The 13737-nt window shown below is 53.1% G+C and overlaps 2 protein-coding genes across 3 annotated transcripts in view; one reads left to right on the forward strand and one right to left on the reverse strand.

The window, feature by feature from the left end:
* COL4A1 (collagen type IV alpha 1 chain) overlaps positions 1-9714 on the reverse strand; it is a 153063-nt gene extending 143349 nt beyond the window's left edge. Inside the window, exon 1 of the mRNA XM_027065218.2 lies at positions 9564-9714. Coding sequence (XP_026921019.2) covers positions 9564-9647 — 84 coding nt within the window. The 5' untranslated portion in view covers positions 9648-9714. The remainder of the gene's footprint in view (positions 1-9563) is intronic.
* The window catches only part of COL4A2 (collagen type IV alpha 2 chain), a 172749-nt gene continuing 168202 nt past the window's right edge, over positions 9191-13737 (forward strand). The window contains exons 1-3 of one of the 2 annotated variants that reach the window (XM_053217819.1): positions 9191-9209; positions 10427-10514; positions 10641-10695. In XM_053217819.1, the coding sequence (XP_053073794.1) occupies positions 10471-10514; positions 10641-10695 (99 nt within the window). In that variant the 5' untranslated portion in view covers positions 9191-9209; positions 10427-10470. Of the gene's footprint in view, positions 9210-9977; positions 10118-10426; positions 10515-10640; positions 10696-13737 lie in introns of those variants that run through there. The other variant, XM_027065217.2, reaches the window with a different exon arrangement.

Raw genomic sequence — 13737 nt, forward strand, 5'->3', positions numbered from 1 at the left:
TTATTACTAAGGCGCCTGATAGCTGTTTGTTCGGAGTTGTTTGAACCAACTGATAAAACGCATCTGTCGTCAGCATAACGTCTACGTGCCAAAATGCTTGTCAAAGACAAGGGATGAGCCAAGAACACTGCCCGCTATACCCTATGGAATAAAGAGCGTCCCCTCCCCAGTTTCTCAGTGAACAGAACTGAGCTTGGACCATGGCTGCACTCTTCTCCAAAATACATCCGACCCAGAAGCTGAACTACTCATACTGTAGTGGTTCCCCCATCTTCCTGCTTTGGCAAGTTTATCTCAATTTTATAGGCCATTTCCTGACCAAAATTTAGGAGTTATTTTAAACCACTAACCCCAAATGGTCTTTAATATCCAGGAAATAGATTTAGCCATAATAGGACACGAAACAGAAACTCCTCATGAGGAGGGCAAGCAACAGAGACCCATGGGGGGCGGGGGGCCACAGCAAGACATGGCAGCCACGCCCTGGGGGGCCAGCCTCACAACCCACCTGCCCTCTGGCCCGGCCAGCCTGTAAGCAAACAGCCTGTGCACATTCTCAGCAGGTGTGTGCGTGTGTGCGCGCGCGCGTGCATGCGCGCGTGTGTGTGTGTGTGTGTGAGAACAGAGTCTTAGAGATGGCAAAAATTCTGACTTAAGGTAGATAATCCTGAGAAGACACATGTCCCGTGTCCTGAGGAGAGGAAGACCACAAGGCACCAGCATCTTCTCAACTCTCATTGGCCGAAACCCCCTCAAATTAACTCTCAAACACAGACACTCCACATATATACTTCTAGAACCTTCTTCCCACTTCTCCCCCTTCAAATGGCACCACAGGGCTAGAACTGGGATTGCCAGTGGCAACAACAACCAATAAGAAGAAAATGAGAATTGTGAGTCATTTTCAATACAAAAGTTCAGCTTCTACTTGAGGGCAAACTAACGCCCAGAAGAGCAGGTGGATAGCCCACATCCTCAAGCAGCTGGCCCCGTAAGAAAAAGGAATGGACAAGACCCATGGCCTCTGGAACAGTGGCCGCACATCACCTGCTAGAAAGGCAGCTCTCAGGTGCACAATGCACCCCCGAATAAGGGACTCTAGGAGGGGGCCTGGCACCTGTGCTTCACCAAGCCCCCGGGAGAGTCTGTTGTGAGCACAAGTTCCAGAACTACTGGGCCAGGTGACCTTCGGGGTGCCTTGATGACTGAATTACTTCACTACTTATTCCTCAGTGCTGATTTTTCATTTAACAAAGAGAATGGTGCCCAGCACTGTATAAACGCCCGGTAAACATTAACTCATTTAATCTGCATACATGTCTTCTTAGCCAGGCACCAACCACCGCCATCGCCATGGTCCAGGTGAGGAAATGTGGGCAGAGAGAGGGAGGGAAGTTGCACAGGGTCCCACAGCTTGGGGACAGGTGCAGCAGGAGGGGAACCAGCACCCTTGAATTTAACCGCAGTGTCCATTGCCCCACGCGGGGCTCCTCTCCGGATGCCTCTGAGACATCGAAATGGTCTTTCCAAGAAGCGGTGTGTGCACAGCCCAAGCCAAGCGTCCCAGAGAATGACACATTGCTTCTGCCTGGCTCACTGAGTCCCTGGAATTGAGCTGACCCATTCATAGACCATTACTTCTACTTAAGACATAAAGTCAGGTCAAGTATTTTCCAAATGGACATGACAGAAAATGGGCCACGTGATAGGTCCCATGACCTTTCTCTTCCTCATAAAACCTTGCATGTTAGAGGTATAAAAAGACAGAATGTTACCTTCACTCAAGCCTTTCTCCAGGAATGGTCTGGACTTGGTAAGTAAGTTTCACACAACTCGGTAATAACTCTGTGACATTCAAGTGTTACTGTATTCTTTAAAAAAAAAAATTCTAAAACGTGACTTGAAAAATTAACGCTACTTAGGAAAAGGAGTTGCCTGCATTTTAAAATGACATTTTAGGGCTGACGCTCTTGGATGACGTAGGAATAAATACTCCTGTGCCGACTGGTTGATTGAAAGGATCCTGGTGGGGTTTTAGAATAAACTGTGGTTGTTTCTTTGTATTATAAAATAATATGCTTACTTTATAAAAAATACTGCTGCAGACGTAGCCCCCAATCTTCCACTGATAGATACATTATACACTTACATATGTATGTATAAGTATCCATTAACACTTCCTTATCAGACACAAAGGAGTAGACCAGTATAGTTATCCTCAGTTTATCTGTAACATCCTGAGGCCTGCCAAATGCCCCACGTGCTAGCTGACATATGTCAGGGAAGATTCACCTGTCCCAAGTGAAGGCACCCCCGTGGCCTGCCACCCACCTCTCTGAACCTCTTCCCATCACCCAGTGTGAGCGGCTGCCGTGAAAACTTGTGCCAACAGCTCTGGAGGCATTCTGAGTTACAACTAGAAAGCCCTGGGTTCTGTTCTCCATGGAGGAATATGTTGATTTTCTAAAGCAAACAGTCAATAAAACTTTTAACAACTTTAACGAAAACGTCAGACACAGGCATACTAGGTCTCCAAAATATTCTGCTGGGTTTGCACGACATTTATTTTAAGTGGCTAGACTCTCTCTGAGAGAGGGTACAAACAGCTCCTCCGACTGTCAGTACACGTGGAAAGCAATGGACTCCCATTATGGCTTCACCCAGACCAAGCCACAGCCTGCTGTTATCGGACCCAGAAAGAAATGCCCACAGGCCACTGAGCTATGTATTCAGTAACGAACAAAGTCATTCCCAAACTCTGAACAAAGTACTGATTCTAAGAGCAGTAGAAGATGAGGGGGTTCAAGAATTGTCCTTCATCAGCAGGAGGTGAAACCAACGCCACATGGCGCATGGACTATTCCTTTAATGTCCCATTGGGTGCTTTCATTTGTCTTGTGCTTCACCACAAATCCAGCAAGACTCACAACTCAGGTGACATGAAACATTCTTATAGTGAGCAGATGAAAAATCAAAGATGTCAAAGCGAGGAATGTCACTAAACCACGGAATGAACTATTTACGTCAAGAGTTCAGCACTGTGTATATTTCCAAGTCGTGTTTAGTCTATGGTGCAGTAACTACTCCAAATTCCAAATGAAGAGGAAACACCTTTGTTTGGCACTAATTTTATTCCCGTTCCCCGACACTGCCACAGAGATGAAACACCACTCCCATGTGCCAGCCTGGGGTCCCAGCGGGGTGGAGAGTTGAATGCGACCCACAAACACTAGCACCGATGACAAGAGCTCAGAGATTTCCCTCCGTGGGACAGGCGCTCCTCGCGTAGTGGGGGCGTTTTCAAAAGAAGCCGTGTCCTCCAGTGTCTCGGAATTGTCAGGGCCGTCAGACTAACACACATAAGACGATGAGATCCCAGCCACGCGGCAGTGATAACACCCCACATTTCTTGAGCTCTGACCTGCTTTGAGGGCACAACTGCACTGGGCAATGTGAAGGTTCCCACGGACATCATATTACTAGAGTAGGGACCTGAGGCTCAAAGTGATTACATCATCCCATGGAACACAGAGACTGGTCCATTGTGACAATTACCCAACCTCTAGGTTGGAGAGTCATGAAGAAGAAGGCCACATAAATTCCACGGATCCGGGCTGCGGAGGGCACGCAAACCCAATCCAAATTAAAGTGGCAATGAGACACCACGAGACACACTTACTATGGAGAATGGTCAAAACCCAACACCAACAACGCCGAGTGCTGAGGAGGGTGTGGTGGAGACACAGGAACTCTCGTTCATAATGATAACAGTGGGGACGCACAGCCACCTTGGAACACAGCATGGTGGGCACCCATGGCTGAGCATGCTTCCGCCATACTACCCAGCAATCACATGCCCAGGTGTTTACCCAAAGGAGGCAAGAACTTATGTCCATACAAAAACCTGCACTTGTATGTTCACGGCAGCTTTATTCATAATCGCCAAAACCTGGAAGCAACCAAGATACCCCTCGGTAGGTAATGGATGAATAAGCAGCAGTACGTCCAGAAGGTGGACTCTTACTCAGTGCTAAAAACACAGTAGCTATGAAGTCATGAAAAGACACGGAGGAACCTGAAAGGCGTATCCCCGAGAGAAAGAAGCCAGTGTGAAAAGGCTACGTTCTATATGACATTCTGGAAAAGGTAGAACTATAGAGACAATAAAAGGATCAGTGGTTGCCAGGAGGGTGGGGGAAGGGAAGGATGAACAGAGTTGCCCAGGGGATCTTAAGGGCAGTGAAAATGCTTGGTGTGATATTCAGTGACGGCGACATGTCACTGCACATCTGTCCAAACCCACAGAACGCACAACACCAAGGGTGACCCTCATGTAAACCAGACACTCTGGGTCTGGGTGACGATGATGCATCACCATAGGCTCATCCATTGGGACAAACGGGGTGCTCTGGATGGCGATGTTGATAATGGGGGAGGCTGTGCTCAAGTGGGGGGTGAGGGGGTGTGGGGGGCATTGTCTGCACCTTCCTGTCAGCCTAAAGCTGCTCTATAAAAAATAAAGTCTTTATTAAAAAACAAACACAAACCACTCAGCTGAAAAGAAGGGAAGGTTTGGTTAGACAGCACGTAGCCACTGTCAGGGGAATCACGTGGTCCTAAGCGGGATCTCTGAATACCGTTAGCCTCATGACAACATGACAAATGGACAGAACCTGTGGCCGCAACGAGGCGCAGGAGCCGGAGGGCTTTGTGGCCACCCGGCCCAAGGTGCACAGACCGGAAGGGGGCCATGGCCGTGGGAGAAGAAAGCAGGCAGGGACAGTGAAGCCCCTAGAACTAAGACAATGCAGCCTTGGGGACTGAGTGACGCGGAGGTGGGAAAGCAGAGAGGGCGAGGCCTCAGGGTGAAGCCACTGTGTCCAAGCTGAGCGTCAGGAGCCGCGGGGACATCAACGACCAAAAGCCCACAGCCGGGATGGGCAGGCGGTCCGGGGTGGGTAAAAAGCAGCAAGCTGGGTTCTGAACACTCTCACTGAATCTGAGACCAGAGCCAAGGTGACCTGTCCCACAGGAACATGAAGACCCAAGACTGGAAATCAAGAGAAAAGTCTGGAGCCCCCTTCAGGGAATGATGAGGAATCCTTCCAGGAGATCTCCCCAGCGAGAGAGGAGATAGCACGGGGAGGACAGAGGAGCCAGCTGAGCAGACCCCATGGCACAGCCAACGCTGAAGGCCTGGGGACAGGCAGAAGGGAGACGCAGAAGAAAACTAGAAGAGACCCATGTCACTGGACTGGGACCAGGAGAACAATGGAGGGAAACAAAGGCTGGAAACAGCTCACTGGCTGCCGGACGAGAAAAATATTAACCCCAGTCATTCTTATGGGGTTCAACTCCTCAAAAGAAATTAACCATTGAAACGTGTTCTGGTTTATATCCTCTTTCATTGTACACGTCAGAATGGTAGGAATATTCTTTTGTATTGTTTTACAGTTGACATTTTTTAGTGGTTGTTTAATAATAGCAGGAAGAACAATCCCCTAATGATATTATTTTAGGCATTCTATTGTTGCTTTTGCTCACTCCACCTCAAGAATTCAAAATACCGAATGTGCTGGAGAGGCATTTTAATGAGGTTAATCCTTTTTAAATTTCTGGAACAAATGTTATAACAAACATTGTATATACTTCTGCAAAACAAGTGTTGTAACTTATTCCAGTCTTGATGCCCTCCGGATTTCTAAAAGGGTTTGTCTTAGAGCCTCGCTGGTGGGTTCGACTGGTCTGCAAAACCTTTACCAGCTCTTAACCAATAACTGAACTGGTAAAGTTATGACCATCCCTACCAGTCCCAAGACATTTGCCAACAGTCTTGTTAATGAATAATGCAGGGTTTTGTGAATTCCCTCATGTCCTTGCCCAAGTGAGGGTAGGTTTTCTGGGTCAGTTCCTAAAGGCACTCCAGTCTAGAATCAGCCATCCATGCGGCAACTTTCCAAACATCCTGATGGGCCTGCAGCCTCAGGAGAGGGGACACCACCAATCTCAGGGCCACTGGTGGGAGCTGGGCACTTCTCACCTCTGTTCTCTGAGACCTCGTCCCTCAGTGTCTCTACCCTTCCGGGAGGAAAGTTCAGCTACCACGTTAATAACAGAGGCAATGACATGTTGGTATCTCACAGGAGGGAGCCTTAGGCTCATTTTTAAATGCAAACCCCTGGAGGAACATGAAAGAACATGTGGGTAGATTTATCCCCCCTTCTGAGTATAATGTACCGTAACAATTCATGAAAATAATACACTGAGCTTATAATTCTATTTTCCCCTCTGATTTGGAGGTGGGATGTCCTCAGGGAAGTTTCCCTGAGTTCCCCAGAGCTGGTTAGAGGCTCTCCCGGCCCTCGATTTACCTTGACCGCAGCACTGACCAGCCTGAGTGGTGTTGACCTGCTGCTCAGCACTTCTTGCTGAACCGCGAGCTTCCAGAGGCGGGGTGGGTCCCCCTCACTGTGGCCCGGCCAGCACCAGGCAGAACACAGGGCATGAAGAAGGGCCCAGGGCACATGTGTGGAACAAAGGAAGGGAGGGAGGGGTCCCTGGGAGAAGGGGCAAGTCTGCCAGGGCCGGAGGCGGAGGGTGAATGAGTCCTCCAAATTCAGTTGCTTAATCAAAGCAGATAAAATTGAAGATTGTCTCGTCCCTAAACCACACTGGCTCTTTGCGTATGTGATTAATCGACACCACTAATACATCTGTGAGGGTCCACCCTTACACACTCACAATGCGCACACACTCTTCCTGCCGGTTGTTACCTAGTTGTCACATACACCTTCCTTCTGATCAAGTCTATACGTTAAGAACACGATGGTTTGGATCATGTCTTCACCAATGGCACTCCTGAAATATTGGGCTGCTGGTGGTGTCTCTGTCATTGGGTCTAAATTGGAAATCAGCCTTCTCGTTTAAATTACATTTGCAGCAGAACACAGTCCATACTCACACGGGAACTCACTCTCACTTCATTGCAGTTCCGGGTCACTGAGTCCCAGGAGAGTGAGTGAGGGCCTGACAGTGCCAACACCACTGGGCAGGCATCACCACACACATAGGAAAGTGCACATTTCTGATCCTGAGAAATAATCTCTGTTAAGGGGTGTCCCTGGGACCAGTGAGGGAGGAGTCTGAAGGCCGCGTGTGGTGGGGACACCTCCCTTCCGTCTGACTGCTTAACTGAGAACAGAGGGCACTCACGGCCATAACACGAGGGGCACAGTTTTGTCTCAGGCTTGCACCCTATTCCTCCTTTCCTGTCTCAGAAAGAAAAGCTGTGCAGGAGAGTCAGGGCAGATTCGGCTTGGGGAAAAGTCACTGGCCGATAAAACCCATCTACTAGTAAATGAACAATAGGGCCACGGCATATATGGTCAAATATAAAATCAAATAGCCTTTCATATGGGAAGTGGGGAGTGCACTTCTCGCCCAGCACAGGAGGTGATGTTGGGACAGGTACAAATGCAGGTAAAAGTGTGACTCAGACACTCTTTCAAAGGCACAGGTGACCCAAGAATCATTCATGTTGGCTTCTGAGTTCAGATTTGATTGACTTACAGCACTTTGCATTCAAATGTACTTTTCAATGTATTTTGATTGGATGAATATTGAAGTCATTTCAACTTTTTGGTAACTCTGCAAAGAAGTAAGCAAAAAATGTTCTTGATGGCATGAAGAGTGAAACAATTTTAAAATTAGACAAATTACTACTTTTGGATTTTTGTGTACACCCATAACTCATATCCACGTATCTCTGATTAAGCAAGGAAAAATGAAGTACAATGATAATGCCTGGTAAGTCAATGGTGATTGACCAGAGAGTGTCCATTCACACGCCAGATATCCTAAGATACTAGGCAATACCTTGTGGCTTAGAGTCAAGCCAGTGGAAAGGAATGTGCTTGGGCCTAAGAGAATAATTAAAGGGAAGTGAAAGCATCCCAAACTCAAGAGCAATGAGTTTGGTTTCCCAGGCAGGAACAGGGGTCCCTGTAAGTGAGTGGCTCATCCTTTAAAGTCCTGGCTGTTTGAAAAGCTAGCTCTGACAATTAGCTTTGCTTTGCTAAGATTTTCAATTAGACACTCTAAGTCAGAGATTCGTAGTTCCAAATTAGAGAACTTTCTCTCATTTGTTTGCCACCGAGTTTAGCAATCTCTCCTTGGAAGTCATAAATCTTTTGGTCAATATTTCTGCACCCAAATAACGTGTTCTAGAGACTCCTCTTTTGAAAGTATTTTGTCACCATTACTGAAGAGCGTTTAAACCGAGCATGGCGCTTGGCCCGACTCCGGGGCTGGGAGAAATCGTCTGCAGTTAATTGCTGCTGTGATCACCAGCCTTTCCAACACCGATGAAGGAGCAGCCAGTAAAGGGTCAGGTCTGGGATGATGAGGCATGTGTGCGAACTACCGGTTTCTCCTGGCACCTAACAGTTAATACATTTTACACCCAGTGAAGAGTGAAGCGGGGCTGGTGGCAATCAATCCCCCAGAAGAGAAGTAAACACAAACAAACAAACAAAACCTAAGAGCAAGATTAGGATCTGAAACAGTGAGCCAGTAAGTGGGAAAAGTGGCAAGTAGCAAAATAATTTTAAATGGGGGGGGCGGTGCAAACTGGGCCAAGAAGCCACACTCTCCCGGGGTTTTGTCTACAAGGCTCCCCCACTGGGTAACGGCGGACGTCTTTATTCTGTCTGAAGGGAAAGGAAAAAAAGGAAAGAGCAGTACATCAAGGACCCACCGGGGCTGAGAGCCTTTACTCCAGCAAGCCGAGCTCCCAGATCCTTTCCGGGCAAACACACAGCGGAGGAAATGAAAACGAGGAAAACAATTTGTGCTTAGAACACACTAAGATGTAGTTTCGCTTTGCTTCCACTCCCAGATATAACGTGGTTGTAGCTGTTCAACGTATACAAGTAACAGGCAAGGGGTCCTAACTTTTCAAGCCGCGCCGCACAGGAGCCCCACTGGTGCTCCGGCCGGTCCTCCCGCAACAGCACAGTCGTGGGAAAGCAAAGATACAGCTGTTTCCAGGCAAACGGCCCAGAACTGTTCAGCATCAACCAGCAGAGTCGCCCAAGAACGGGAGAAACACGCCCAAAGCGACTCCCGGGCGCAAGTGTGGGGCTGTGAGCGGCGTGGGCGCGCGTGCCCTGCCCACCGGGCCACGGCCCACCCGGGGGCGCCCGGGGCAGGTGAGGGCGCCGGGCCGCCGAGGCCCCCCGCGCTGCGAGTTCAAATCCCGCGGAGTCCCGGGCACGGGGCGCACCCCGCTCGGCTGCGCTCGCCCGGGGCGCCGGGGACTCGTCCACCTCGCCCCCACCCAGCCCACAACAAAGGAGGTTCCCTAACGGATGCGCCAGCGCAGCCCACCGGGAGTCACCGGCGGGGACCGGCTCGGAGAGGGCACCCGGCCGTGCCCCCGCGCGACCTCCCCCCCCCACCCCCGGAGGGGCGGGCGGCTCGGTCCGGGGACAAAGGGGCCGCGCGGGGCGCGACGCCGGGGCGCGGGGCGCGACGCCGGGGCGCGGGGCCGGCCGGGGACTCACCTTCGCAGCGGCCCGGCTGCGCTCCTCGTGGAGCAGGAGGGCGGCGGGCAGCAGCAGCAGCCAGACGCCGAGCCGGGGCCCCATGGTGGCGCGCCCGGGGCGGCGGGTGGCGGCGGGGGCCGGCGCTCGGGGGCCGCGGCGGGCGGCGGGCTCGCGGAGGGCCGGGGCGCGGGCGCTGCGCACCGTCCGGGGCGCGGCGGCTCGCGGCGCAGACCTGAGCGCGGCCCGGCGAGCTCCTCAATTTGTTGGCGCTGCCCCCTCCCCTCGGCGGCGCGCGGGCGGCGTCTCAAAGGGGAGGACCCTGCGGCGCGGGTAAGAGGCGGCGGGAGCGCGCGGCTCAGGGATTGTGGCTGCCGCGCGCCGGGACGCCAGGGCTCTGCGCTCCGCACCCTCCGGCGGCCGCCCCGCGACCCCGCGCCCCCCGCCCCCGCGCTCGCCCACCGGGCGGAGGACCGAGGACCCGGGTGGGCACCGGGGACCCGCCAGGGCCACCGCGCCGCCTGCGCTCCCGCCCCGGCGGATGCGCGCGGACGACCGCCGGCGCCGGGCGCGAGGTGAGGGCGGCCCCGGGGACAACAAGCCCCAGGCCGGGGGCTGGGACTCGGGGAGCCCGCAGCAGACGGGGGCCGTGCGCGCTTCTGCTGGGGAGGAGGGGGGGGGTGGCGCCGGGCGGCCTCAGCGAAGTAGCGCCAAGCGGGGCCTAAGTGGAGGGCTCCCCCTTCTTGCGTCTGGTCTCGGGGCCGCTCTCTGTCACCCCTACAGGGGCGCGGGGGCGCGCCCAGGTTTCCCGCGGCTGGGGGCCGGGGGCCCGGGATGCTCCCTCCCCAGCCCCTGCTGAGGCCGCTTTGTCTCTCGCCCTCCAGGCTAGGAGGGACCGAGCGGCGCCCGGGGAGGCTGGATCGGAAGTATGGACCGTCACCAGTGCTTGGCGTCCAGCCCTGCCCTGCGGCGGTAAGCCACCTTCGGCCGCGTCCCCGTGGGTCCTGCGCGCGGGGGGCCTTGCGGGTGACCCGGGGATTGCCCAGCCGAGCCGGCGCCCTCATGGCGCTCCCTCTCCCTCCCTCTCTCTCCCTCCAGGTGGCTGCTGCTGGGGGCTGTGACAGTGGGGCTCCTGGCCCAGAGCGTCCTGGCGGTAAGTCCTGGGTCCCGTTCACGGGCTCTGATTCGCGGGCAAGAGTGTGGCAGGGACACAGAGTGGCCTCAGCACAAGGCAGTTCATGCGTGCTCACCTGAGTGTGTGTGTGTGTGTGTGTGTGTGTGTGTACACGCGAGCGCGCGCGCGGCCATGACCCAGCCCAGGTTCCCAGAGAGCTGGCCTTTCCGGGAGAACTCCTCAAGTTTGCCTTCCCTTGGGGTCCCCACTTCTGTCGTGTGCGTTACAGGCGGGGGCCGCCCACGAAGCCAGTAATTTAAAACGTAGCCTGCGGCATCCTCTCCTAAGCTTGAGCAAAACTCTGGCTTCTAGAGGGAAGGCTGTCAGTCACGTGGCGTGGGAGGCACCGCGGTACCCAGGAGAAACGTGTTTGTGGCCTTGGAAGCTGGTGTCTGGGTACCATCCTTGGGGGAGAGTCTTCTCCTGCCTTTAAATGAGAGGCTTTGGGGGAGTGGGCGGGGCGAGGGGCGAGCAGAACCAGAGTGTATCCGTTGTAACCCATGTGGGTGCACAGTGGCAGAAACCCTGCGTTTTCTCCCCGGTGGGAGTCTGGCCCTGGAACAGCAGGGCTGGGAGGCGCTCAGGTGCATTTAGAGCTGCCTTGCCGGCCCTGGCACTGCACTTGTGATTGCAAATGGGATTTTGTAAGTTGGGTTTAAGTAGTTGGAGCCACTCTTCACCAAACTTGACAGAACACGGGTCATTGGCAGTCTCTTCCGTTGTGGACACAGATGTTCCAACTGGGACTAGAATCCCAGGGAACACACCGTATCCCCACCCCACCCTCGGCGCGCTCTGATAGAATTCCTGACTTCCCAGGTGACTGTGGCAGGCTCCCTGTGTGGGCAGGGTGCACACACAGGACTCTGGGAAGCTGCCTTCGTGGTTTGGTTGAAATTCTGTTATTTTCATCATTCTGTCCTCACGTAAAACAAACAAGGCTTTTAAAGGCAGTGAGCAAAAAAGTGCTACTCCAGCTTGGAAAGAAACTTTAGCTCTACTTTTCTGCTTTCTCCAGTTCAGGACCCGGCCTGGGAAGTCCATAGACTTTCACCAGAACGTTCCAGGCCAAAGTTTTCTTAAAGCTCAAGTCTGTCTCTTTGTCATCTCCACGTGTCCTGGTTGAGGAAGGTGAAAGCCTAGGTGCTGGAACCGTTGACTCTTATGGTCCTTAGGGACACACGACAGGTAGGACTTGGCCCAGAGTCACGAGTCAGAGCGGCAGACACACTCTGTGAGGAGGAGGACCTAGAAAGGCCACGCTGAATCGTGCTGAGAGCGTGTGCCCTGGTGTGCTGTCTCCACACCCCTTGGCCCTAAAACCACTTTTCTAATACCCTGGTTTTCTTCCTGGGGATGGTGGAAGTCTCATGAGTCTCACGTGGGACTGATCCTAACACTGGTCAGGGCTTCATGGCAGAAGACTGGACTCATAAACGGTGCTCTCCCCTGGTCCCGCAGATCCTGGGCCCCAGACTTAGAACGGGAAGAGAGCCTCCCTTGCCTGTTACAGAGGCAGGCGCCGGCCCCTGTGCCTTCCTCCAAAACCGCTTAGATGCGGCCCATTCCCCTGAGCATCTGCCCTCTGACTCACGATGGGACTGAGAGCGTTCACTGTCTGGCCATGCTTCCCAGAGCACGGACCTTGGACCCCTCCGCCCTCCTGGGGAGGCTGGTTCGCTCCCAGTCTAGGTCTTCTGGTCAGGCTTTCTGGGATGGAGCCTGGAGGTGCATTCTACTTGACGCCCAAGTTTGGGAACCACTGAATTAGAGTGTTGGGTAGAGAAGCGGTTGGAGTCACTTGCCATTTTGAGTCATTTTACTAGAGGCTTATGGGTGTATACAGTCTTCAACGGGTAGGCAGTTTGTTGTATTCAACATCGGCCCTTCTACTTATTAACTTCTTGTTGACCTCTGGCTTTAGTAGGTATTACCTTGGTTCTTAACGATATCCATTAAGAAATAGGTCTTCTTTGTGGCAAGTTTATCTCCTCCCCTGTTTGTCTACTAGGCTCCAGAACCCCTGCCTCATTGCCCATTTGAGCCAAGGACTCTTCCCCGGGGAAGGTCAGGTCAGAAAAAAGGGGGCTGCTCTTTTAGCTGGAAGAGCTTTGTAGCAGAAGCAGCTGAAAACAGTTACCGAAGAGAGTAGACAGTTATTTATATGGGCCTACTTGTGGGCCTTCTCCACATGTCTTGGTACACAGGCCTCATGGGAAACACACTGTGTCTACCTGAGTAGGTAACTATTATTACCTCCAATTTACAGATGAGAAAACAGAGGCACAGTGTGTTTAGACAGCTTGCTCAAGGTCTCTCTCTTTGTCAGTGCCGATGTGGGGTTGGAACCCAGACACCTTCCCCACTAAGTGACCCGGGATCAGACTGTAAGTCAGTGGTGGGAACACTCCTGAGTTTCAGGATTTGAGTCTTCTGCTTTCTCTTTGCTCTTGACCGTGACTGAGAGTAAAGCCCACACACTGGTTTCTGGAAAGGGAAATATCACTCCTTGTCCCCTGCTCCTTTGCTCGAAAGAGCGGGAGCCCAGAGCTAAGGCTGTCGGGCCAATGGACCCCAAAGCAGCAGGCTGGAGCTTGGCATGGGGCAAGTGCGTGAGGCATGTGCCGGGTTCTTGGGAGGGAAGGTTCCTGAGGTGGGGCCTTGTAGAGACTTGAAAGCCCTCTGCAGCCCATGCTGAGCTGGTGCTGAGTTGTTACTTATCTCGAGAGATGGGGCAGCAGCCTTGAAGATCTAAGAGCCCGTCTGGTGTGATTCTGGGATGAAGAGAATTCCAGAGAACAAAGGCCTTCCCTGAGATCAAATATGCCGTGGGCCGCGCTGACCCTGCGACCTCGGCTGGGGAGACTGGCTGCACACTGTAGATTCTCCCAGGTATTAGGGTGCAGCCAGGGGGGCCTGGTGGTGCAGGTGCTGTGCCCACCCCAGGAAGTGCTGGGATCCACACTGTCTTCAGCACCAGCTTCAACCTCCAGGCCCCTTCCAGGGCTCCAAGCCCTGGAA

The sequence above is a fragment of the Acinonyx jubatus genome, chromosome A1, assembly GCF_027475565.1.
Source record: "Acinonyx jubatus isolate Ajub_Pintada_27869175 chromosome A1, VMU_Ajub_asm_v1.0, whole genome shotgun sequence".
Lineage (NCBI taxonomy): Eukaryota > Metazoa > Chordata > Mammalia > Carnivora > Felidae > Acinonyx > Acinonyx jubatus.